Source organism: Grus americana, chromosome 13 (genome assembly GCF_028858705.1).
Source record: "Grus americana isolate bGruAme1 chromosome 13, bGruAme1.mat, whole genome shotgun sequence".
NCBI lineage: Eukaryota > Metazoa > Chordata > Aves > Gruiformes > Gruidae > Grus > Grus americana.
Window position 1 is genome coordinate 566,340 of NC_072864.1, and position 27,652 is coordinate 593,991.

A 27,652-nucleotide genomic window follows, 5' to 3' on the forward strand; every position below is an offset into this window, starting at 1 on the left:
CAGAAAAAAACTTTCCACTTTAGTCTTCCGTATCTTGGAGCCAAAAGCCAACAATTCCTTTTATTTGTGTCTCACTGATGCCATTCATTCTCTGACTTTTTGTTTTCAAAGGCTGAAAACACCCAAGGTATTTCTTTAAAACTCTTTACACGACAAAACATTGAGCTTTCCTACACTGACGTCTTACAGGAAACATTTACTGTCAGCCAAATGGTGGGATGAGATGACTCTCAGCTCTACCTTACTGCAGAATTATGGCACGCTTAACTCACACTAATGCAAAAAGGAATAGTAACCAGATTTTAATAAACTAGCAATTCCCACTAGCAGTGAAATTTATGAAAGGAAACTGGGCAGATCTAAACCAATCCTTTTCTAGTACATAATCAAAGCTTCCAGCTCCAGCTATCTGAGAACGTACTGAGCTGGAGCCTGCGCCTCAGTGACCATCTGACGAGCACTGATGTGCCAGCTCCTCGCCAACCTGTCCCGCTCCCCTCCTTCAGCCCGTCTGCATCTCTGCTCTTTACGACATCCCGTGGCACTAAGACTCACAGGTAAATGATACACTGTACAAAAAAAGTGGGGTTTGTTCCATTTTAAACCTGTTGCTAGTTGTACCAGACGCACATTTTTTGTTCTAGGAGGAAAAGGGGAGCAACTGCTGCCTATTCACCTCCTCTGCTCCGTTCCGGATTTGTGTGTCAAGCTAACTCCAAAGCCCATTTATTGTCTTCACACAGGTCACTCCAGCCAGCTATTATCCCTGCCACTCTCCCTGGGCTTCTTCTAGTTTTTTTTAATCCTTCCTAAAATGAGCTAAATTGAACACAATATTCAATGATCAGGCAAATCAAGGATTTACACAGTTCCCATGTTCTACCCCTTGCCTTTCTGCTTGCCACTGATCATTGAGTCAATGTTTTCAAAGAGATTGGGAATGATTCCTCATCTCACTTGCAGGAAGAGCAATTTTAACACCCCCCCCCCCTCGTTCGGGCTGTCTGCCCCCTGTCCCTCTAACACTCTGTGACACCAAATTTCATCTATCATTTCCTCTGAAAGCACTTGGTGGTGTAAAGTTCTTCTGCAACTGTCACCCAACTTTCCATCTAAGGGGTCTACATATTCTTACCTTATAGCAGATTTCTAAGCTTGCTTTTCACTCCATCTTTGGATCACTTACAAACACAGAAAACACCAGCTATCTTTCTAATCTTTTTTCTCCATTGTGGACAGTTCATTTTTACTTTGCCTTTTATTTCTCATCCTCCACCTCGCTATCAAGTCCCGACCTCTTCCCCCAGTGACAATAACCACGTCTTTGCTTAAGAGCTGTTCCTGCAGAATCCTGGCAAAGACTCAGGGAAACCCACTGCGCGTGTGACCAGCCCGGCCCTGTCTGGAGGCTGGCTGCCTCCTTCAAGCAACCGGCAGTGCTGGGAGAACCTTCTCTTCCAAAAGTCTGGGTTTCCCCCTTTCTAATCCGCACGCCTACTAAGACTCTTCCTTTACGGTTTCTATCGCTTTGCTGACTTAATGCTCTGTAGTTTCTGGCACACGTTACTGCCAGGACTCTGGCGTTTCATGTGCAAGTTCCGGCAGAACTCTTGAGTCCTGGCAACCCCAGTGACTTCTCCCTTCGCTGGTACCTCCGTCTGAGACCACCCCTTGGATTTATCCTATGTAAAGGGGCATCCTTCAGTTCTTCTCTGAAACACAGGCGAGAAGAATTCACTCCTCCTTCCCCTCCCCGTACTGTGGGCCTTCTTCCCTTTCCCTTTTTCTGCCTCCTCTTGAAATACTTTCCTATTTATTCATGTTGGACTTTCTGTGGACTTTGGCAGGGTTTCTCCCCCGCTCCATTTTCAACTTTTTCTCATGGGCAGTATACATTTAATACAAGCACCTAACATGGTTTTAAATAAATCCTCTGTGACCTGCACGCATCACACCCTTTTAATTTCTCTAACAGTAGCTCACCCATTTTACATGTGGTTTTAACTTCAAAGCTGGATACTACTATGGTAAATGTTCTTTTTGTCTGTTTCTGTTATGGAAGGATATTGAATTTGAATGCATTATCATTCAGTAACTACGTCTCATACAATATTCCATGCATCATCTGGGGTTGAAGCCTTTTTGGGATTTTCCAGCAAGTTTCTTCAAGTTGACACTTAGAGCCTCTAGAAGTTCAGTCGCTGCATCCCATGCTGCCATGACGCTTCACCCCATTTGCAGAGCGGTAGCTAAAAAAGCGTCTCCTGTTGCACTTTCTACATTGCAGGCTGTCGCATTTCCCCTAGCACATCACAGCCACCATCGTGGTCTGGTAGCTGGTGGTACGGCCTTGTATGCTCTTCTGAATTGCGTGATGTAAATCATTGCCGGCAATTCGATGGTATTTTACTGGAGTCAAGTAAGTTAATGCACATTGTCACCCCAACTCCTCTGTCGCTCCTACACATTCTGTACTCTCACACTGCAGTGTCCTTGGGGTTATCTTCCTTTCTACCAGCTTCCTCAATTGCCTATTTGATCAGTATCTTCATTTAAGACCAACAGCCCCAGCACAGCTCTTCGAGTAACACCACACAGGACACACAGTTTTGGTTTCGGTCCGTCTCATGTATTGTACCTAACTGGAAGGGTAAAGCTTGGCTCTTGAACCCCAGTGCAGCTCAGCCTCTCGCTGCAGTTACTCTGGCTCAGCCTCTGCTCTCCAGATGCACACCCTCCCGCTGCGCCTGCGGGAGAGGCGGGATGACACACGCTGCTCCCCAGCGGAACTGGGAACTCCCACCACCTGCTGCACCTCTCGTTTTCCTTTAAACGGGTCATCTTCATTTCCTTCCAAGTCAGCACAGATCCACAAAGTTTAATCAATGCTAGTATCTTGAGTACTGATATTAAGGGGTCGTTTTCCTGCACACTCTGCATCTCCCAGTTAACAAAGAACCTCTATGCAGGGCATCATGTAACCCCAACCCTCTCCTTCAGACTCCCTATTCCCTAAAAAGTTAACTCAGCTCTTGGAAAGACTGAAAAGGAAGACACTGAATGAACTCATTGAATGCACTCATTTGGCAGTCTGGCCAGCAATGTGTTTCTTCAGTAGTTCTTTGTTTAAACTTCTCTGAGTTGTAGGTTTTGAACTAGAGATTTTCAGGAAGTTGTAGGAAACATCCAAACTTGGCTCTTGCTCGAGCAGATTAATTCCTCCTGGAAATTCCACCTGTGCAATAGACGCTGGGAACTCATACCCGACCTCTTCCAGATGTGAGGAACGCTGCTCTGCTTCAAGTCTGGTCTAGTCCTCTGCGGTCACGAGGAGACAAGACTTAGCTTCTGTTACAGTGAGCCTGCACTTGTCAAGAGCTTGCACAGCCTCTGCCTCCAACCACCAATGTAACTGAACCTCAGTCTCACCATATTCATCAGGCTGTCCTAGCTAGGAGATGAAGGGTCTTCAAACCCGTCATCTACCTCAAGCCAGTCCCTCCACCTCAAAAATCTAAGCACACACATTTTCAATGGTACTCTTGCTTTCCAGGTAGTTTGTCACAATATAACCCCCACCAACTGCACCAAGGAGATAAGTAGTCACGGTGAGAGGCACAAGTATCGCATTCCCCCAGCAAGGGCAAGATAAACGACAGGATTTCCAGTTTAGTCACAGGATTTTAGGGGGACAGTAGGGATTGAGGGAGAAGATAAGAATAAAGGAAAGATTACCAGACCCTTCCAGTTTCTCATCATAAGCAAGGACCCCACTGCGGCATCCCTGCCCCCTCATCACTGACATGGGAAGAGGTCTGGTGCAAGCTATAGCAATGTGCAGGACGAAGATGGCAGCAGAAGACCAGACCTTCTCCTCCGGTACTGGAAGCATTGCAGGAGAAGACTAAAAGGTTCACCAGACTACAGGCTAACAGTGTCTCCAGATCACATTTTTTGGCAGCAAGCAGCACTAACAGAAGTGGCTCTTGGGCAATGCAAGCAGCCAGTAACATGTGATTTAAGAGAAAAATGGCAAAAAAGCAGAATAAGGAGGATTGTGTGTGATAAGCCTAGCATGCGCTCTCACCCAGCAGCATCTGGAGAGGATTTTCTCCAGCAGGCAGGGAAGAACTCGATTACATCCAGTTAACTGTGCTCTAAACTGATTATGCATGTGCCAGGCTAATGGATTACATTAGCAAGAGGAAAAATAACATCCAATCAATCTCAATTTACTGCAGACCACACCAAGGCCTGAGAGAAGAGAAACCGTTCTGTGAACTACCCCCACTCCCGCTGCATCTTTTCAGCTATCAAGACAGACATGGCACTACAGGCACACTGGGAGGATTGCACTGACGCTTGCTTGATCCATAGACAGGTTTTTCCATGAAGTCAAACTCTGATTCCAGCTACGCTGGAGCGAGATGCTGTGAATCCAGCCGTCCGCTGTCCCCTGCTACAGGCTTTATATAGACATACTAGAAAGCTAATATATGGACCGTACAACAGACTTCATTACTCTGAAACGCGTTATTCTCTGTCTGGTGTTTCACTGCTTTCGCATCAGAAGGAACACAGGGCTGTAACAGCCCCGAGAACTGCCCAGGCCTCTTACAAACCTGAAAACTGACAATTCCTCTTCGCCTGTCTGAGGAAAGCATTTCAGGAATCTTTATTACAAGCATCTACGGCTGTCCCCCAGTCTGACTTTGGTTGGGTGGTTTTTCTTTCTTTTTTTTCTTTTCCCCCTCCTCAGAGTGAGAGAATTCTAGTGCCCAGATTGCTTCTTCCCCAGTAGAAACCACAGTAGATGAAGGGTGCAGATAAAGATTTTTTTTTTAACCCTTTGCAATGTATATTTTAAGAGAACAGTATTATGTGTTAAAACTCCTGAGAGAGCTTTCCAAAAACTCTTTTGTACCCCAAACTGAATTCCACAGCAGAGGAGATTCAATTCCTCATCTGGCTTTTTGAGGTCTCACTGTGACTCTCCTGCCCCCAGTTTCCAAGCTGATTTTACTCTCTCAGGTCTCCTGCACATCTGAGAGCAGAGGCATACATGTAGAGCTGATCGTTCTTAGAGCCAGACTCTGCTGTGCTAGGCTGGATCCCAGCTGGTGATGGTAACGGCCATCATTACAGCAGCTGTGGCCTCAACAGCGAGCTCAGCAGAAAGGTATTCCTCCTCTGAGCAGTTCCCCATCAACTCCTGGCAGGTCCACCAACCATGGTTCAAGGCAAACCCTCTATGATGCTCCTGGTTGTTTCTTTCCTCTCTGAATTTGCTGGAACTGCTCATTCCTAGGGAAAATCCAGGAATTTTGAATCTAATGCACTGTGACGTGGTTGGGCTACTGCACAATTCAGTGTCACATTTTACATTCTCATTGCATAAAGAAAAATATTCAGATAAATAATTAAGCACCACAAAATACATTCTGTGTGATATATACTTATACGTAAAAATTTGGGGGGAAGCAGGCAGAAAAGGATGAGGACAGGAGGAATATAAAAAAAAAATCTGAGAGAAACGAGAAGACGACGAGTGGGATAGCACGTGTGAATGGAAGGTACGCGGCTGCTTAGATTTATGGCAATTCGTACCTGATTGTTCATACTAAAGCCATTATGGGATGATTAGAGAAAAAGGTGAAGCTTTAAGTCCAGTGAAAATCAATAGAGATGTCTGGAGCAATTCTGCTGCACGAGTGAAAGGCCTATTTACTGTATCCGGAGCTCCTCTTGGGTTACAGCCCACAGGGTTCAGGCCAGCAAGGGGGGGTTGTGAACGAGAGAAACAAGTCAGGAGAGAGAAGGTGGTTACAAAGAACACACAAAACAAAGGAAGGAAGTTAAAAAAAAAAAAAGAGTAAAGAAAACAAGATGGCAGTCATAGGCCAAATACTGCTGTGGATGAAAACCTGCAGTGCCTCCGAATACAGTGTGTCCATCTGCACGGTCAGAACATGCACGCAAATACAGGCTTCTCTTCCAACCTTCTCCCTTTTCCAGCCTTAAGTAACACTCTGCTTCCAGATCCCAGCATTAATGTACACAGAGCATAAAAGCAGAGAGACAGTGGCCCTCTTCCTCCATCCCTCCCCGCTCCATCCAGCCAGCCTTCCCAACGTCAGGGTGAACACGCTTCTCTGGCAACGGCAAAAGCCTTCAAGTGCTCATGAACAATCTCGTACGGGTTAAACCACCTTATGGAAGAGAGCCAACAAAAGCATGGTAAATACCACCTCGCACAATGCTTTCAGCAGTGACTGTTGAATTTTTGTGCAGAAGTGTCATTTACATGCAGCGCTATAAGACACACAAGCCCCCATTAAAGCACCTCGACACGAAGAGCCATTGGCCTAAGGCTTTAACAACCACAGTTGCTACCAGAACGCAGGTTGAAGAGCTGTGCCACGCACGTGAGACTGTGTCCTGCTGGAGAGATCTGAGCAGCTCGTCTCCAAAGGATCGCAATCCACTGCGGTTCAAAACAGATTTTACTTTGTTCCAGCACTCGGGCAACGAAGGAAGATGAAGCAAAGCCAATCCTTACCTTATAGAGCTTCAGGCTGGCCTCATGCCTCGAGTTCACTGTGTGAAGACGCAGCTTCTCTAGACTGTTGGTGTAGTAGTCACAAGCATTGCATTTCAGATGTACGGGATTCCCAATGGCCACACACTTCAGCCTCCACTCGTTGGCTTTGCCGCCCTCCTTGATGTGTGCTACCAGCTGGTATTTCTGCACATGCTTGTCCGTCTTACAGTGGAGTTGGAAGTTTGCCTTGAGCTGTGTGTTGTAGCGGCACAGCTTGCACTGGTACGAGTCCCCCATCACTGCCTTCCACTCGTCTTCAGGGAGGCTACGCTCCACGTTCATGTGGAGGCCCAGCATGTCCAAATTATCTGTAGTGAACTTGTTGCACACAGCACACTGGAAGAGCTTCAGCGATGGGTCATTTGTTTGTGTGAAACTCTCACCCAAGTTCATTAGCTCCTCAGACACCAGCTGTCCACCACCTAACCGCATGTCCAGGGGGATCTCTCCACCCACTGCACGAAGGAAAAAGGGGAGAAAGAGGTCAGAAAAGCTGAATTCTTTACTTGCCAGAAGAGAAGCACAGCGCAGAACATATGCTGCTCTCAGTGCAACTCTTGCACCCACCGAACACACAGCGAAAGCCAAGCACGGCTGTCCCTTCGCTTATCCTCTGCGCCGCTGGGCAGTACCATATCTGAAGAAAACAGCAAATTGCAGCCGGTGTTTAAGGCTGGGAAGGACCACAGCAGCCCTTGCTACTCACCCTCTGAAAGAGAAGTATCCAACCCTCTGCCCCAAAAGATGGCAAGAAAGCCCCTACTTCCTACAAAGTTTCAGAAGACGAAGAATTCCTTAGTCCTGCACTGAAAGTCTCTGTGGCCATTTCAAGACCAGCGTAACACTTCATCCTGGTTTTACTTCCCTACCTGGAGAAGCAGGAAGGGTTACCTCATGCAGTACCTGAGCACAATCCCTGCCAAATAAAAAACAAGGTGAGAAGTCCCAAGTCCAAGTGATGGGAGTATTACAGCAAGGTCACCACACCGTCGTCAGAAGCGGGCAATGGTGCAGAATATGGCAAGTACAAAAAAACCCAATCTGAAAGGTGCCACTCCCGCACTACTGGATCTCATCTCTTGTCCAAAAGTTCAAAATGGTGGACGGTCTTCTAAAATCAGTGTTGACAGACACTTTGTATGCCCAAGACAACCACTATTAATAATGAGAGTGCAAGAGCATGTCAAGGAAAGCCAGCAGGACACTTACTGTCTTTAAGTGTCAGATCTACTCTTCAAACCAAGAGCTGAACTCTATTCACTTACGGCAAATGAATGCGGCAAGCTCTTATTTACATCACAGCACTTTGAAGATGTGGACAGAGAAATTTTCTTTTTCTAACATTAACTTTTTACACCAAAGCACAGAGACCAACCACCAGCCTCTTCTTAGGACCTTTGCCCCACCTTGCTCTCTTTTTCCATTTTTAAGACATTCATGCTCCTCCTGCAGCTTTTTGGTATTTTACCTTGATCTTACGTCATGGCTCAGCTTAACAATCTTATTTTATCAAAGGAATCTTCAGGTCGACAGTTAGTCAGCCAATCAAAAAAGAGAGATTTTATTTCCTTAACTTTTAGTTTCCTATGTTCCAAGCTGTTTGCTGAGAAGCAGCCAAAATGGGGAAGGCACTCCAACTGAAGTCCATACTAACCTTTCTGAAAGCATGTAACCGCAGGCGGTGCAGACTGCAGCTTTGGGCTGTGCTATCTTTCCTGCAGAAATGCAGCATCTCCTTTGTCAGAGGAGCAGAACCTCATTTTCATCAAGCATATCTCGTGCTCACACAGAGAAGAACTGGTTGCAGAGGGGAAGTCCCATCTGTATGCACTGCCCAGAACCTGTCTTTCCATCAAAGCAGTCAGTGATCTTTTTTTCCTCGATCCACTCTATCCCTCACGGCCATGGCAGAATTATACCCTCTGTATATCTGCTCACTAAATATCTGAAGAGCAGGGAACCCACCACTTGCCTTCTACGGTCCGTATCTCCTAATCCAGTGATTTTTCTAAGCATCCCTTTTAGACTGTATCCTGAAATCCTCCCTTTGACTCAGTCTCTCCTAAACACATCACGCAGTAAAAACCCAAAAGCAGAATCTTCTGAATTACTAATATTCTACCCAAACCCAGTTTTGGACTGAAGTGTAAAAATGGGAAAAACTCTGCTTCACTTCTCGCAAAGTTCACAGGGTGTGTATACGAGTCTAACGAGCTGAGCTCATGTCAAGTGCTTATTGACATGGGAAGGGCCTCCCCCTGTAATCCTCAGCTCAAGATCTGCAACCATCAAGTGTACAATTCACAAATCCCCCTCCAGGCAAGCTCATATACATTCAAGGCCTTGTTGTGCACTTTAGGAAGGTTCAGTTAAAATACTCCCAACTTCTCTCACGCCAGCTGCCCTGGGCTTCAGTAAGGAGGGGCTATGGGCTCCAAAAGAGCGCCGCCTTCCAAGAAACCCACCGCGGACGACACTGTAACTTTATACCCTACAAGCTATATTGCAAATGACTGTCAATTACATCTCTTGGCAACCTGGAGCTATTGAAAAAGACACTAAAAAAGATTGTGTCCTTGACCTCCCAATGATGCAAGCTGGGACACCACAGGGTGGGGGGGAAGATGATAATTAATTTATAGTCACTTGAGTTCCTCCATTTTCTTTTTCATTTTTTTAGTATCTTGTGGTATTCTCTCATATGACTTTCACGTCCTTCTGGACTAATAATAAACTGTAGTACGAATAGCTGAACGAAAGGAGAACATGCATGAGAGCAACGAACCAGTGATGGAGCGCATCAGTAACAGCAGCATCGATGGATGGACAAGGTCAGGGAGGGCAGAGTGCAGCACAGGGAAACGAGTTCAGAGGAAAGCAGTGGCAGATTTCTTTTCACATACTTTCTCAAGGCACTGTGAAAAATTCTCTGCAGCAGCAAAAGAATGTAGAGACAGCAGTAATTTCAGTCAGCGTCTGCCAGGCCTGAAGTGTGGGGGGCTCAGTTCCGAGCCAGCTTTCATCGCAGAGCGCTGCGGAGATCAAAGCTGCGGGAAGTGTGTGCACGTGGCTGCTGCCGGCCCTGGGCGACACAAGCAGCTCGGGGAGGAACCTAGCGGGACCTGAGCCTCTATCCCCCCTCTAAGTCTAATTCTTGGACTAAATTGTGCAGGGATAGGGCATGCCCCCCCACAGTGCCAAGCACAGCGCCAACATGAACACGATGAACGCCTCTTGTCAGGAAAAATGCATTTGGTAGGTCATTTTTAAGTGTTTTATCATCTCTAGCCATTCCCCTCCAGTTTATAATTCTCATCTGGTCAAGCCTTGAATCCTGCAGCTCACACTGGCACCAGAGAACTGTTTCAGCTCTGTTTCTTCAGCAGAGGAACACCACCCCTTCCTTCCACCAAATTCATCACAACTCTCAAAACCTGCTCACCTTTTCTTCTCCAGGCAACACAGCACGTAACAAACCAACTCAACATCTGCCTTTGACGGGGCCAGCAGCTGATCAGACCCTCTCACAAAGCCACCCGCCAAACTACTCGCATCCCTTACCAAACCAAGGAAAAGTCACTTGGGAGCACTTTAGTAAGGATGCTTTCCACAACGAGGAGGAACATATAATGCACACCAGCAATAATCCGTATCTACTGTTTTATTAGTTCCCTACCAAAACTCTTAGAAAATGTACCAGAAAAGTAACGTATTTTCCCAGGATGAGGAAAACCGGTCTGGGGGAATGCAGAAGAGAGGTCTTCATCCTTGACCACCACACAAAGGCAACTCACTGCACTGTGGCTGCGCTACACAGCGGGCCGCAGAGACAGAAGGATTTGTCAAGCCACACCCAGCCCACGCACGAGGGTTTTGCGGTAACGGAAGCACAATCCCTCCCTTACACATGGCCATGGTGGAAAACCCTTCAGCCTCACCTAGAGATGGAGTCATCGTTGCCATGGGATTGGTGGGATCAAGCTGGAATCCACCCATCATGAACTGTGCATCTGAAGAAGTGCTATCCATCTTCAAGTTGGGAAGGTTCATGTTCTGCGCCAGGTAGTACTGGTAGAGCTCGGCCTCAGCAGGGGACGGCAGGCTGCCAAGGCCCAGGTGCCGGTTATGTTGGATTTGGGACATATTTTGCTGAAGCAGCATCATATTGTGCATGTGCTTCTCACTGGTCATGTGAATACGAAGGTTTCTAGCTACGTTGGTCTCATAGTCGCACACCTCGCACCGCCACGTAGGTTTGGTTTTTGGTTTGGTGGGGGAGGGGGCCCCACAGGTGCTACCAATGTTGGCTGCCGCGGCTGCTGCGGCTGCCGCAGCTGCCGCCGCCGCCCCAGCGGTGTGGCTGAAGACTTGCTCTCCCCCTCCGTTCTGCAGGTTTTGCATGTTGTTGAGATGCTTGTCTGACTGCATATGAATACTGAGGTTGCCTTTGGTAGTAGTGGAGTAGTTACAGACCTCACAGCGGAAGGGCTTGTAACCACAGGTGTAGCTCTCACCCCGTGCCAGCCGCGGGTGTGGCTGTCCACTTTTGCAGTAGACGCAGGAGCCACCCGGCTCGGGATGTTTCTCCTTCATGTGCGCCTCAAGCGTCTGCTGGTACTTGTAGTGCCAATTGCACTTGGGACACTTGAGTGTCTTACATGAGTTGCGAGAATGCATCATAGTCATGTGGCCACCCAGCGACCGCGAGGAGCCCAGGACCGTGTCGCACTTTGGGCACTCCACGCCGCTCCCCGAGGGGCACTCCCCACCCCCAAGTTCACAGAGGGGGCCAGCATGCTGGTGATGGGAGATGTAGCTCCCGTCCTCGCCCTCTGCACTCTCATTTGGTTCTGGTGCTGTGGCATTGTCTTTATTGGCACTTTCATCGATAAAGTCCAGCCTCCTGCTGCCCTCTGCCACGCTGGCTCCGCCACCCTCATTGTTAAAGCTTAAGTGATTCCTCCTGTTTGCACCATCAAAGACAAAGGAAGAAGCAGAATTAGAACTAGTAGAAGCTGTGCCCCGTGACAGGGTCTGGAGCACGTTAGGCATTAAGGGAGAGTTAGAAATGCTTTGGTTTGAGAGAGCAAGGTCCTTTTTGCTGCTGCTGCCGCCTGCCACAGCCCCAGCGTCCTCCTGGGGCCGGTCCTCCAGTTCGTCCTCCAACTCACTCGGAAACAGTCCTTTGCAACCCTCATCATCCTCGTCTTCTTCCTCTTCCTCCTCCTCCTCCTCTTCCTCTTCCTCCTCCTCCACCTCTTCCTCCTCCTCCTCCTCCACCTCCTCGACTGGCTCTGCCTTTTCCGAGAGGCTGTCCTGGTCGCCCCCCTCTTGCTTCTCCCCCTCTGCCACCCCAGGGTCCTTCCCCTCTGAGGATTTGGTGGGACTGGAAGCCAGCGGGCCCAGGGGGACTGAGGTAATGGGAGTCTTCAGGGCCGAGCTGGTCAGCCCGCCCAGGTTGAGGAGCGCGCCAGGGGCCAGGACGCCCGCTGGCGACTGTTCCGCTCCGCCGGCCGCCCCGGCCTGGAGGGCCTGCTCGCCTTCCATACGAATGCCACTGAATTTACCATAAAAACTGTGTCCAGGGCCTATGAGGTTAGCTGCGGAAACGAGAGGGTGCTGAAAGGTTTTGTTTTTTGGTTCCAGAAAGCTGACAAGGGGTTCCTTGTCTTTGCCTATCCCTTGGATGATAGCGGAGATGTTCTTATTGCTAAGAATTTTCCGCTCCTCCTCACTCAGAGTCATTCGGTGGTCGTGTACCGCGTGGGTCACGAACGAGCGGACATACCCAAAGGAGAGCTTGCACAAGAAACACATCAGGATGGGCTTCCTCTTCCCGTAGAGCACAAAGCCATCGAATTTGGACAGGTCCACATTGTTGGGAACATCTTTGGATACGCAGGAGCTTTTGGCAGAACCGTCGCTGTTCAGGTAATCCTTGTTGCTTTTGTGTCGCACATCGAAGACGCGGAAGCTGTGCAGGACGGGGCTGATGCCCGCCAGGGCTGAGGTATTCGGGAAGGCCTGGTCTGAGCCCTCAAACCACTTCCCGAAGGATGAGGCTATGTGGAAGGTGTTGATGATCTGTGGGTAGACGGGAGCGGCGGCGGAGGGCTCTCCCTGCTTGGGCAGAGAGTTCGGGAGCAGCGAGGGGAGAGCCCCGCTGCCGCAGGCGCCCCCGCTCTGCACCAGCTGGCTGAGGCTCTCCACGATGTAGGCCGAGCCGTCCGGCTGGTAGACGATCTCGCCGGCCAGGTTCTCCACATCGCTCTCCTCCTCCCCGTCCTCGCTGCTCTCGCTCCCGCTCTCCCCTCTCAGTGGCGGGGGCGGGCGGGTGCCGGCGCAGCGGTGCTCCATGTAGCTCTGCAGGCCGGCGAAGGAGGCGGCGCACTGGCCGCAGCTCACCTCCTTGCCGGCGGGCTCGGCGCCGGGGCCGGCCGCGGCGCTGCTCTCGGGGACGCGCTCGGGGAAAGGGACCCTCAGGCTGTCCAGGGGGCCGCGGCTCTCCGCCGCGGGCTGCTCCATGCTGCCGGCCGTGTCGGGGAGGTGGGCGCTGTTGAGATCAGTCCATTGCTGGTGCTGAGGGATGCCGCACCCATTGTCCTTCCCGGGGATGACGGGCGAGTCACAGCCTTCCATGGCAGGGCCGGCACGGAGAGCTCATTGCACCCGGTACGGCTTGGACCTGCAGGCGGGGAGAGAAGGAGAAAGGCGGGTGAGTCAGGGAGGAGACACAGCTCCCTAAAGACCACCCACCACAAAGGCCACCGGCCCTGCTCCTCAGGACCAAATGGGAGGCTGCGAGAGCTGGCGCCACAAGATGGGCTCCAGCAACCGGCGGCCTGGCCTTGGGCAACGCGCCGCTGGAAACGAGCAATGGAAATATGATGGAAGCAGGAAGGCAAGAGGCAAATTGAAGGGACCTGGAAAGTGGTGAAAACCTCCCCCATCGCCTTCCCCGAAGGGGGGCAGGAAGATCGTAGGACCCGGCACTGCCACCCCCCCAAGCCTTAGATCTTCAGAAAACAAACAATAATGTAACAGAAAAGCTTTTGACAGAAACAGAGTTAAGACACTACAACAGAACACTGCTGGAGCTATAAACTTTGTAAAAATTGTACTCCATGGCTCCCTAAGCCAGAGGCCGTTATTTTCGGGTGATTCCCTTCTGTTAGTGGTTCAGGGAGCACAGAACCAGAGCTACCACACATGCACCTCCATGGTAGACCATGAAGCCCAGAGCAATTCTCAGAGATTTCGGAGCAACAGTGTTTGGTATGCACAGGAGATTTAATTGCTGTGCTCTGGACAGAGTTTAAACAGAGAGACGTCAGGAGAGAAACCAAACAGGAAATTCCAGATCTGACAAGGGTCCATCCTGGGGATTGGAAAGCGGTCAGCCCACCATGCTCCAGGAAGCTCCCAGAGATGTCGCAGGGCACAGCCTCTGCACACAAATGGCTTCCTATCATCCCCAGAAGCAAATGGCCGATGCAGGTCCTAGAGGAGAAGGAAGGACACCTTTCCCACTACTTCTATGCCACCAAATACGCGACCTGGGGAAATTCCACTGACTGCCAGGCAGCCAGCGAGCACAGGCTGCTGGGCACGGCTGACATCCACGCTCCCTGCCACCTCTACCCGTTTGCTGCACCCTGCCACCATCTCTTGGGCTGGGATCCTAACAGGGCCCTTTGGCAGGACACGCCTTCCCAGAGGTTACAGACCTACGAGATTAGGTAGTGCTACGGTTGGAGCAGGAGCAGTGTCATGCAGACCACAAATCAGCAGGACGTTGCCAGTTCAGCTGCAAACCTACCAAGTGTCCTACCTGCAAAGACGCCTTTCTATAGTCTGCTTCCTATAGAGAGCTCCTGCGCAACCCACATGGGAGGAAACACCAGCAGAAATCAAAGCACTATTACCTCATCTGAAAAAGCGATCTGGTCCACAGATTTCCTTGCATGCACAGATAGAAAACATCCATAGAAAACAACTGAGGAAAACCCGTACAAGCAGAGGCAAACTTCTCCGTGTTTCTACAATCCGTGAACCAAGAGACAACGAAAGACTCACGCTCTAGATCCGCCGTCACCAATGGCACACAGGATTTTTTCCACAGTATTTTATCTTCTACCAACTAAACACAAGCACCACTTTGCTTGTCAGACTATTCCAAAACTGAATACACGCTTGGGGAGAGCTTTTGCTGATATGAAGGGTTTGGGGGGCAGGGCAGATTTTAATTTAACAGTATGCTGTTATTCTTAGACTGACTCAGTGGGATTTACTCTAAATAATATATTTAAAGTTATACAAATTATTTTAAGTCTTTCTTTAAACCTCTCTCGTTTACCACAGCTTTCTCAAAGCTGCTCTTACCTGAGCATCCTCCGAGCAGTTGCTGCTTCAGCTCCTGAGATGCTCCAAGCAGCGCACAGTGCTGGAGCTCCGGCTAGACCAGACTCTCAGCCAGGACCCCCCATTTGCACCCAGCAGACCTGTGTACACACCAGCCGACACCTCGGGGGTTTAAGGTCTCTCCCTTCAAAGGCTCTGGTCACATTAGCAGCCTGCTGCCGCCCTTGGTCTCTTTCAAGAGACTGTAAGTGTTTTGACAACCTACACCACTATGTAAACGATAAATATTATAATCCGAGTCTGGAAGTGTTTCCAGTGCTCTCTAGCTCGATTTGAGTCCACGAGACATGGAAGACCCTTGCGAGCACCTGCAGAGCAGCGTTCCCGTAACACAGACGGGAGCCCTTTCCCCCATGCATCCCCTGCCCAGGCACAAGCTGCAACTGTGCCAGTGCCTGGGGACGCGCTGCTGCAGTCACGCAGCTGGTGCTTCAGCAGCTGGGGAAAGAGAAGAACTGAAAGTTTGCCAGGGAAGGCCTGAGCAGTTGCAGAGCAGGGGACATGCCACAGCAGCACCCAATGCAGGGCCTGAATTCATTCAAGCAAAAGAAAATGGAGCAACATTCAACGTTCTCTCTTTTTTTCCTGGTTTCATTACCTACCAGTTTATTTTCCCTTACTACATGAACCCATCCATACTTTTTCTGATTCACCTTACATATTCATATTTTCCCTTTATACCACTTCCTACATAATTATGTATATGTAACGGCAGACACATGTACTTACATGCATGTCAGATGCATGTACGTTTATATGTCTTTGCTTTTTCCAAGCACCTCTTCATCCGCAACAATGGCAATTTATAATTTCTGTGATATTCTACACTAACATTTATGTTAGAACACATATGAACCCTCTTAGGTGAGAAGAGGATGTCTCTCCCCTATCCTCCAAATACTGCAGTTCCCTTTGGGGGTTACTCCTGCCTGCTCTTTGGGAATACCATCCCTAAACGCTTTTGCCCAGTAGTTATTTTACGGCTTCTGACGCCCTTTCCCTTGCCCTGGCAAGCCTCCCACTGCAAAGAAAGAAAACGCTCTCCCCGCTAGCACCAGAAAGCAGTTAGAGGGAGCAGGGGGATGGATGTGTCTTCTGCTGTCCTCACCCCTGCATGATCATCAGCGCTCCCCTACACCCAAACGTTACTCCTGGGCCATGGGAAGCAGAAGGGCAACGGGATGAAATCAAGTCAAATCTCCCTCACACTGCTGACCGTGAGACTGGGATCCTGGACATACCTGTTTGAAGGTATCTAGGCAGTTTTTTGTCCTATTTTACTTCTGGTGAAACTTGAGAAAAGCTATTTACAACAACCTGTGAAGGCAGTAAGTAACATTTCTCAAAGCAAGCCTGGCAAGGATGCCTACAGAAGGACCCGGAGGTGCAATGGTGTAGTGATCCAAAGCATTCACACACAACACTACCTTACAGCATTTCCGATCCCCACCTTCCTTGGACCCTATGCCGTACACAGCTGTCTTTGTGGTTGCACTGGGAATAAATAGTGATTTGATCTGCAATAAAAATAACCTCGTGCACTGAATGGAGTAAGAAAGAAGAGAACCACAATCCTGTTGGCAAAACACTCAGTCTTCTTAGTCAGTCAGTTTTGCTTACCTTAGCTAAAACGACACTTCAACGCTGCATTGTAACAGCTCTCGCTCACCGAATAGCTGTCCTTAGCTGCGTGTTTTCCTTAAACCAATCCCAGATCCTTCTGTGTTGAGGCTGCACATTCACCTTCCTACAACGTGACATGCTCTTTCCCCCCTCACTGCTACCTTTTGCATTGACAACAAATTCATACTGGATGAAAAAAATGAGTAATATAATAAACTCCCTAAGCCTCATACTTCTGCCAAGAAAAGTTTTGGGAATATCTATGCAGCCTTCAAAATGCAATGTGAAACAGCAGCGCCCCACAAATGCTTTCAGACAAAAAGCATCCGTTTGCCAGCACAACCAGCCAGGAAACACGTTGAGATGCGACACGGCACCAATCTGAGCATCTCCGCCATCAAGAACTCTTGATGGGCAGGAAGATGCCTGACTGACAGTTGGGCCAAAAGGGTTAGCAGGGCTGATGGGGCGGGAGGGTTAACAGCCTGATTGTAAAATCAATGTAATAAATGCTTGGTAAGTTACAGGAACATGCGGGAAGAGGAGGCCGCGATTGATAAAGGACTGCGGCTTTGATGCTGCACTGGGGACTTGTTTATCGACAAGAAAGCCAATCTCTTCTCCTGGCCAGGCCAGGCCAGGCAAACCTGCAAGCGCTTACCAATTAATTGGTGGGCTTTTCTGCCTTGGGTTGCTTTAACATCTCTCCCCCCACTCACTCCAAGTTAACCAGCTCAGGAGGTGCTGCTCCGAAGGAATCCTCTCTCCTCTCCCTTTCCTCGACACAGAGGAGCCCTTCCAGGGCAGGTGGGAAAACCCACAGCCGAAACACGGCTTGCTGGAGCCCCTGGACACAGGCCAAGACCCTACACAAACCCAAGCTTTTCTTGCCCATTCAGTTCATCGCCAGAGCAATTCCTGAAGAACGATGCTGAGGGAGGAAGAGGTGCAGAAATATGTTTCTATTTGCACGGAAACTGCAGATATCACCCCTTTAAACTGAAAAGGGCAATCTCCTTGTTAAAGCAAAGCAGACTTTAAGCAGGAGTACGACGTAGTTATTAGACGGCTATTACAGGCCCCGCATCTTCCTCCATCCCAGACCACGCCTAAGTGCCCAGCACAGGACAAGGAGAGCTTGCGAGGACAGACCGACCACCGTGCGCTCCACACCTCCCACCGTCTCCCTACCCCCTGCCCTCTCTGCTCTGTTTATCAGCCAGTCAATAAGAAAAGGTAGTTCTTACTTAAGGAGGCAGAAGTCAACTCGTCAGGTCGATCAGCACTCTGTCTGTAAACATGGTTTCCCGTAAAATCAATGAACTCCAGTTACAGAGAGAGCAGCCGGAGCGCTGGAGACTCCCTGCGCTCCCACTGCCCCAGCAGCAGGGAAGGGCTCTCCCCGGCCCCCTCTCTGCCCTCGCATCCCGCCGCTGCTCCACGTGGCTCCTGCTGCTCCCACCGCCCCGCTCACCGTGCTTCTGGCACAGAGCCCACCCAAGCCCCTGCTCCCTCCCTGCAGCATCGCAGCATCTCGCAGCCTCTCCAAGCAGCTGTGGGACCCGGCTGGAGGAGCGCAGACACCACGGGGCAGGGAGTGCTCCGTCAGGGCAGGAGCGGCAGCCACGGTGCTCCAGAGCTGAGCTACATCTGAATGGCACAGTGCAAACGAAGGTGCTGCGCTGCGTGCCCCACGCTTTCATTAAGACTTTCTACTAACCACGGCTGGTGGTTTGCAGCCACGCTCGGTCCAGAGCACAAGTGGAGCCTCCCCCGTCACCTCCGTACAGCCTCCGGCCCCGTCCTCACAGGGACGGACGTGCCATCTTACAGCAACGCTTCCACCGCCCAGGAGCGGCTGGTGCTAAACCAACACCCTCCGCTCCCCCGGCAACCTGGGGGCTCCTGGGGCAGCCCCCGGCCCACGACACCAGGCTGCCTCCTCCCCCAGGGACACCCGGCAGCAGCGCGGGCGGCAGGGACGGAGCGGGAGGGAGGAGGGGGTTCCTGCTGTTGCCCAGGCTTCCCGAGAATTAAATATGAACAGCCGTGCTGTGTAATTTTAAATTGTTAATTAGCACAGGGTTAATTAGGCGGCCCTTTCACAAGAGGCTGTTTGGCAGTAAACCAAGACTGGAAGCAATGAGGAAGGAGGAAAACAAAAGGAGAAAGAGACAGTGAGAAACTGTTCCCTCAGCTAATGACCCACATGGCACCGTGAAAAAAGGGTGCTGAGGACAGGGAAAAGATACAAGCAGATGCATTACATCCACGGCCATTACCCTGGAAGATACCCGGCAAGGCAGCCCTCCCCCTGCCCAGCCCCACCGCCGCACAGGGGAGAGAAGTGCTCAACCCTGTAATGAGCAGGGTCTGCTCCTTCGGAGCGTCCTGGCAAGCACACAGGCTCAGACTCCAGCCAGCTCTTCAGCATTTTGCCATGGCTCCACAAAAGACGTGGCTCATGCAAACGCTCATAGTCAGCAACTGAACTTGAGTGGTTCCTGTTGGAGAAAACTGCACAACGGCCTCTAACTTTGTAAATACGCACCTAGCTGTTGTGCCAACAGGCACTCTATAAATCAATACCGTAAGTACGGGCTGAGAGACTACCCCAGGTCAGCTCCAGCACAGAGGGGAAGCAGAAAGGGACAGAGGGAAGAGGACGACGACAGCCTAAGGGCTAAAGGTGAGCTTGGATGCCCTGGGCACACCTCTCCTTACACGCTCAGCTTGGCCCTTTACAATGTCCTCAGAAGGACGGAGCCTGGCAAGTGCTAGCGTTCAGGTCAGTCGAGATGCTCCAGCCTCGGGAACGGCACTCGATGACGCTCGTTCCAGCCTGAGAACTAGGGACGGACGTACCAGAGGGGACTGAGCAGCCCAGTACACTTCACGATCCCTAGGACCAGGTATGTGCAAAGCTCCTGAGAGCAGGAAGTCCGGGAGGGGGGAAGCAAGGCAGCTGCCACGTCTGGAGCAGTGACACAACGAACCCGGAGCATCAAAGCTTTCTGTGCCGCTTCCCGCACCTGGCGTGCTACAAAGCACTCTTGTAACACTTAGGAAATTGCACATGGAAAGACATGATAAAAATCATTACCTAGGCTTGAGAATTCAAAAATTAAGAACAGAATGTATGTTGCCAAAGCAACTTTAATTTTGCTCCTTTATGCATATGCATTATGATACTGTCTTTAATTATATTATCACACACTGCCTCACTTAGTAAGCAGGATGGTCACATAAGAGGGTAAAATAAGGTTGCATGAGCATGTTGTCACTTTATGAGATTTATACAGCAGCTGTTATCACACAAATATGTGGAAAGTCACTTCCTAGAATAGAAAGATCTTTTTAAATTTCCTAAGCAACAAGGGCTGGATATTCAAGCTTGGTAAGCAACACAGAGACAGTTTCAATTCCCAGTTTCATAAAATGCTTTTATCTTCAAACTTAAACAGAAGATACAGATTCCAGCTCTCTCCCATTCAGTAAGGTGCCAGAAAGTAGTAAGAATACCTGCCAGCCTAAGGGAAGTGTTGAGGATTCTGCAACAGAACTTGAAATACGAGGATAAAATGGTACTTATGAGCCAAAATCTAAGCGTAATAGTGAACATGGATGCACGGCTTGAAGAATGATTTCTAGCTGGGGTTTTCCATCAGCTTTTTACAATGTCAGTGCCTTGGGATTCCTCTTATGCAATTCCTAACAAAAAAAACCCCTGAAAATACTGATATTTATTTGCCAAGTTCAACACTTTAAAGAAGAAATTATAAACTAATTTTCCTCTTCACATAGCAAGTCACATCTTGCACCTTTCCAAGCAAGACCAAGCTGTGTTTTGGCACACACCTGATCACAGTGGAGCTGCCTCATCGACAAACATGGTTTGCTCAGTATTCGTAATGAGGTGTCAGTCTTGCCAAATCCGGAACAAGCTCTACATCTAGCCTTACTCCTCTTCTGCAGTTAGGCTTTACCAACCAAAAGCCCAAGCTCAGTTTTGACTTCTCCAGGAGTTTCTCTGCAGACACTGCTCAGTGCCAGACCGTTGTTTCCAGCTGGACATGCGGCCACGTCCAACGCCATCACATCAGGAGTGGAACTAGCAAGCCAGACCTGCCCGCTGGTGGAAGAAGGACCCAGCCAACATTGACCCACAGGTTCCAACACCCATTGACAAGAGCCCCAGAGCTGCAAGTCCTTGCAAACCAGTTCACTATCCTGGCAAAATCAAGAATTCACATGGATCTGCGGAAGCCCCTGTGAACGCTGCGTGCTTTCCTTTCTGAGGGATTCTAGCCAATGGGTCTTGAAGGGCACGAGGTCCCAGAAGAGGATGAGGTAGCACACAGTGGTCTACAGAAAGGAAAGATCCATCAGGCACCTCAAAAGGACAGGACGGTCTTCTCCCAGCAGGAAGACAACCACATGGAGGGCTTGCCTTTGGCAGCCGACAGCGCTCCAGAACTGGCATGCTGACAACACAAACAAGCACTGCACTGCGCACGCTCATTAACGGGACAGAAAATGCAAGCGCTCTCTTACACACAGGCTCACATGCATACGCACAGCCAGCTCCTCAGATCTTCACAGGATCATTAGCATAAACAGCTTTTCAACCAGCAGGAAGCAAAGGAAACGCTGAACAAAACAGGCCTGAAAGCTGTAGGGCTCAAGCACTTGGCATGAAACTTAAGAGAAAGGGCCTCCTTGAAAAGGTGAACCTTCTACATTATCCACATTTTTTCTTCTGTCCTTCACACCAGCTAAAATTGAGCCAACGAGAGTACTACAAGATTCAGGCAGCTTTTCAGAAAACATTTTGTTATGAACTATTATTCCAAGTTTGCTGATCCCTTTGAGACAGCTACTGTACTACACACAAAAATATTTATATAATCATCAACCCGCTGCCATTGAGAACAGAGTAATCCAGAGGAGTGCCAGAGGGTTTGAAGTGAGCAGCTGGGGAAAAGAGCGTTTATTCCTCCAGAGAGACTCTGTGCACTGACAGTATTTTGTAGCAGAGGTAAACTAGCTTATGTTGCATTTCTCTCTACAAAACAAAGTCGAGCACTTGCTTAGTTCATAAGCGACATGGCATTTACACACTCCTAGGACACGGAGCTTCTTTTCGGGTCCTGCACGAACCTCTCCTCCCGTGGAAGACACTACAGAAGTTTCAGAATTTGTTTCCACATTGGTTTGTTTCAAAACGTCACACATTCCATGATCCTGCAGTTGCACAACTCACCCCTTTGGTCCAAAATCCCAACACTTCTTGTCAAACGCTGTCTCCAGCCTATGTTGCTGCATAAATAACTACATTTGCATCTGGTTCACATTTTCAACGTGCAGTTGTTGAACCAAAGAGCTGTTGAGGACAAACTGCCTCGCTCCATCGCACGGACTCTGCGGTCTCCCAAGTCCCCCCAACACCTTAGTGCCTTGGGAAATGGGCCTTACTATTCCCCCCTTTTGCCACAGTCTGAAGCTCACCCTTTCCCCCTCCTTCATTTTAACCCCAGCAGCCTGTCCAGTAGCTTGTACCAGTAAGAGCTGCCACAGCTCCCTTTGGTCCCTACAAAGGGCAGTGACATCTGTAGGACCTTGCACTAGGCAACACCTACACCCATCTAACCCAGAGATGCTTGTTAAGAGAGAAGCCCTGAATTGTTCCGACTTTCAAACACCATAAAGACACATATAAACAAATCCAAGACGGTATTTAAATCACCAGAGCGCTGTTCCTGAATCCAAGAAGAACATGCAGCATTTATAGTACGACTACAGGACGCAAACCGCAGCAGTGACTCCTGAAGTGAGGGATCCCAGCTGGTGCTGCGGCTCTGCTGATGGCTCATCCCCCCACCTTCCAGCCCCTCAGCGTGCTGAACGGTCCCACCCACTCAGAAACCCTTGAGGCATTCGCACTGCTACTCCGAGGGCCAACTCTTACAAACCACCACTGCTAAGCTTCCACCAGCCCTGCAACACGATTTTGGGAGCAAACACAGCCAACCTTAGGCAGCCCAGCCTGGAAAGCTAATGCTCCACTGCTAGGCTGCACTCTCCGAGCAATGCTCTTCACATGCAGGCTTCACATGCCCAGGGAAGAAGTGCTGCCAACGCTCTTTCCTTCCACTGATTTACCCAAACAACATCTGCGTTCCAGCCTAGTGTCAAGGGCCAAGCAGCGGGTAAGAGTTAGATTCATAAGTCATGCAGATCTCCTCTGCCAGGGCTCTGATCCAGTCCTTGTTAGGAAACGGACACGCTGCCTGGTCCCCGGCTCAGTTGCTCCTTCCCACCCTTCGGGAAAGCCGACGCTTCGGACAAGGAGAAGCAGGCTCAGCGGCATTAGGTCATTCAGTAACCATTCTGCTTGCTTCTTCGACAAACACCGTGGCTGTCTGATACGTTGGCTCTGAATTACACACTGGTGTTGCAAAGCCCCATTGCAAAGGTCACCAGGATGTGTGCTCAGATCGGCTGTTAGCGTTTTGGTGTGGAGAAAATTTTACCCGTCACAGTTTCATCGCTGGAAAATAACCTAAAAAACCCAGAACCCCAAAACAGGTGAAGAAACTTGCCAGTCTGGTTGGGAAAACTTCCCATTTGGAGTGCCCTTTAGGCAAATTTTAGCAGATCCAAGAGGTCCCATGCTCCTGTAAACAGGACATCTGCATGTTCATCTGCTACCAAAACAGCGCCCTGCTCTAGACTTCAGCTACAGTCTAAGTATTTTCTTTATCTGGTCAAAATAAACCCTTCTGATTGCAGCAACCAACAAGAGTCGATAACTACACGCTGCTCGACGGCTCAAAGTCTCAAGTTCATGCTCTCCTAGTCCCCAGCATGCAGCCACTCTATCAGCTGCTACATCCCTGATGCACTTTAGAACAAACACATCTCTTGTGAAACTTTAACCATCTCACAAGGGAGAGCTGACACAGATTCAGATAAATACGGGTTTCAAAGCATGTGCCCGGGGGATCTGTACAGAGTCCCGAGCTCAGCTCGGACCGTGCTGCAGCACACCTGCGAGGGATGCAGGCACCTTCGGAGATGGGGAAGGAAGTTGCTACGCACACTTCTCCAGACCTCCAGGACTGAAAGCGTTACTCTGCTGCTTGGCCTCTTGCTAATTGTGGGTTTTATTTTTATTTCCTATTACCCTCTTGCACGCCTGATGAGATTATCTTACCGGAACTGACACAGCTGGAGGCTGTAGCCATACATGGAGCCTCTCAGGAGGCAATGCAATTTTATTTTCATTGATCAGAAATCAGCAGGGCAGTAAATGATGGGAAATTCCATTAGGAGAAATACCAGGCCACGAGACCCAACTACCTAGGTACACCCAAATCCCAGAAAGTCCCGTCTTTCCTTAAAGTCCCATCTGGATGCTGACACAGAGAGTCATCTTTCTTCCTCCCAAAACGGAGTAAGCTACTAACCTGATATTCTTAATCGCTGACTGCTCTGCCGGAAGCGGAGGCAATGCTGTCAAAACACCCCCAAGGGCTCACTTAGCTGAAACAAAGTCTTTGGAACAGGCAGCAACGTGTGGCTCCCCCAGCTCAGCCCAGCAGGCTGCTGTGGGGTCAGAGGAGCCGCGCAGCACGTGCCCGACTCCACGGCCACAGCCCGGGCACTCGCAGGCCAGGCAGGCGAGAGGGGCTGGCACGCCAGAGCATCAGCCGGTTCTCGGGTAGCCCCAGCAGACGCCGAGGGGATGTCCGGTGCACGCTCCCACTGCGGTCCCTTTCGGAGCCAAGGTCCCAGGGAGCATCACGACTTCGCTGCAGAGGAAGGAGCCTTCCTTCTTCAAGGGCGGGGGTCTCAGGGCACACGCTGCTTGGGGAAAACCCCTTCTGACAAAGCACTGCACAGCATTGTTACAAGCCCAAACTCATTCAAGCCTGAACCAAGAATCGCATTTCAATCCTCCTACTTTAAATTACCATGTACACAGAATATGTGCTCAGTTCCACGTTCCTGGATTAAAACCCTATCATCAAGCCTCCCTGATTAAAAGCTGGGTTTGACCTGTCCTGCTGCTAATTCCTGCACACGCCTAGGCTGAGAGCCGAGTCCTTTGCCTCCTGCAGCAGGACAGGCGAGCCCCATCAGTAGAGCACGGGTTAACAGAAGCTGACCGCAGCACAGTTGTTAAGGTAATCAATACCAGTGAGATACTAAAGCAGCATAAGCCACATTATTGATTGCCAAGCAGATGATAAAACTGTTTATTATGATAATTGCAGTGTGCCTGCAAGATGCTCCTAGTGCTGTCTTGAGCTTTTTACAAAAATAAGAACTGCCAGGGCATAATCTGTCTGAAGCCCCTGTGAACCTTGGTGAGAGTCCTCCCCCCTCTGCTGTGCCAAAGCAGTAACCCCGAGCCACTGCTTGCACGGAGAGGGTCACATTGCTACACACAGTTCAGGGGCTATTCGTCATGCGTACACCCCGTATTGTGGTCTCGCTCTTACGCCCCCCCATGCTCACCTTTCGCTGGAGCATCCCTCTCCAGGGAAGCGAAAGCTCAAACACCAAAACTTGTAACTTCAGTTCTGAAGCCTCCTGATCAGCTGAAAATCAAAACTCAACATCCCACTCCAAAACCTTTTCTTCAGTATTTCAATTGCTTTTTTCCCTCTGCTCCAGACTTTCTACAGTTTTCTGCATCCTTTTAAGTGGGTTTAACAGAAGTTTTCCCTTCAGGGCCTAAATTATTGCACAATGCACTAAGAATTCTTTTTTAGAAGACTTGAACTCCAGATACACTCTGTTTGGGAGATCCACCTCTGCGTACCACCGGGTGCACGTGCACCAGGCCATACCTTGAAACGGGTGACCCACAGCAGCTTCTCACCCTGCCACCGGGTGCCTGCAAGATGAGCAACCGGTCTACCAGCATAAAGCAAGACAACATTTTGATTCTGAAGTTGCTTGAAGCACCAAAAAGTTTCTCTTGAATTAAACACAATAAAAGGCATCAACCGACCTTCGGAAGATAAGCAAAATGCAGACTGCCAGATTATACCTACTCTGGCAAAAGCATCTATTACTTCTCCATCAGCAGGAGCAGGAATGGAAACTATAACATAACTGGGCTCCACGTTGCCACCACTGCCACGTGACAGCTGAAAATGAATTTAACAAGGGCTGAAGCTCCAGGGTTCTGTCAGCAGCTCTACGGGCACTGATTATGGAGTATGGGTCCCATTATCTCCCAGTACGGACAAGGCTCTGACAGCTTCATCTCAGTATTAACCTGAAGGACCATATGCTACGGACTGCAGGCAGAACTCGGTGCAAACTCCACCGTTTTGGCTGGCTGCTTTCATGCAATCTGGGTCACTTTCCCTAAGTAATCCCACCTGACAGTTGCAAAATAAACTTTACATCAGTCAAAGCAATCTTACTACGGGTTGGCCTTAACCGGGATTAGACCATAGACGGCATTTCTGCCTAATGCCCTTTCTTCCTCTTCCTCCTCCTCTTCATGCCTTCTCTCACCAGCATCCAAATGACCTCCCTACTCCCTGGTGTCTCCCAGCCCCCCATTCCCTGGTGCCTCATTCCCCTTGAAAAGGCTGCCGCTTCCTCCACATAGGCAGCGAAGGATTCTCAAGCCAAGTTCTTCTTCAAGGAGAATGACAAAACCTTACACATCCTCACAACCCCTCTCATCCTTCCACTGCTGAACCAACCCCTTTTTTCCAGGCTGGTCCTTCCCATGCACATCTGTATCGCAGGAGACTGGGGAGGACGGCATTTTACCTCTCTGGCTCACTCGCGGAGCAGTTAGGAACCGACAACATGATCGAAACCAGCGCTCCGACGAGCGAACATGTCACACCACACAGCTGCAGCCTTTGAGGCTGGAGATTTGGATGTGAGCTTCTAAAACTTGTCCCCTCTCAGCCCAAAACACTGGTGATGGGCTGCAGATCCTCACGAAACTCATCACAGCGGTCTCAGAGGGCTGGGGCTGCTCTTTCGGACTCTCATCAGTAATTCTGCATGCAAGCAAGATGAAAACAAGCCTTTCTTATTAAAACCTAGACAAGGGAGGCGACCTGCCTCTCTACCACCCTTAGACAGGGCCAGCTTCCACCTTTCCCTCCCACCAGGGCCAGAAGAGTCAACCGGCAGCCAACGCCAAGCACCAGCACGTCAGGTTGTCCGAGACACGGGACCCTTTGGTGTTCCTAGAAAATCCTCTATCATAACAGCCAACTCCAGCTCCATATCTGCTCACAGCTGCAAGCCTTCCGAAAGCCGACTTCTCCATCTGAAGCACTAACACATGCCCCTCACCTCTATAGGTAAGGCTTCGTGTTTATGCACGCCTCTCAGCTGCACAGCCAGCTCATCGCAGGGCACGGTCCCTGGAGCTGGAGCCCTGCAGCGTCCTCCCTGGGAGAGGAGACAAGACGAACACCACTGACCATACCAGCACGCAGGGTGGAGGCACTTCCCCGAAGCCTTACTGGAATTGATTACTTTTTCCCCCTGCTGTTCTAGAAGTGTTCCAGAAAACAATTCAGTCTCTCAAACAATTTTGTTCTACTCATCCACACAATGGGAGAAAGTAGGAGACATCTCAACAACAGACAGAGCACCGGAACAGCTTCAGAAGTCAAGGAGGGACAAGTAACAAACATGAGGCAGTGAATCCTCCGATCACCTGTGGAAAGCTCTACAGAATATCTGAACTTTCTGGCAGTGTTTCTGTTTCTACAGCACAAGCGGACAAGTCAAATAATGGTCCTGAAGATGACTACTAAACAGCCAGCCCGTCCTTCAGACACCCACACTTTCCCACTACGGCCTGGAAAGGTCACCACTTACAGTCAGCGAGACCAGGCAATGGGAGAGACAGATCAATCTTTTAAACACAGAACAAAAAACCCTAACACAGCAGCCAAAAAGGGTCGATGAAATTTCAAGTGGTCTTCTCTGTCTTCTGCGTTGTTAATACCT

At 49.8% G+C, this 27,652-nt stretch overlaps 1 protein-coding gene across 11 annotated transcripts in view; it reads right to left on the reverse strand.

Moving 5' to 3' along the window:
* ZFHX3 (zinc finger homeobox 3) overlaps nucleotides 1-27,652 on the reverse strand; it is a 269,447-nt gene that overhangs the window by 99,580 nt on the left and 142,215 nt on the right. For all 11 annotated transcript variants that reach the window (XM_054841176.1, XM_054841175.1, XM_054841174.1 and 8 more), the window contains 2 exons: nucleotides 10,540-13,286; nucleotides 6,560-7,056 (listed from right to left, as the gene is read on the reverse strand). In XM_054841176.1, the coding sequence (XP_054697151.1) occupies nucleotides 6,560-7,056; nucleotides 10,540-13,240 (3,198 nt within the window). In that variant the 5' untranslated portion in view covers nucleotides 13,241-13,286. The remainder of the gene's footprint in view (nucleotides 1-6,559; nucleotides 7,057-10,539; nucleotides 13,287-27,652) is intronic.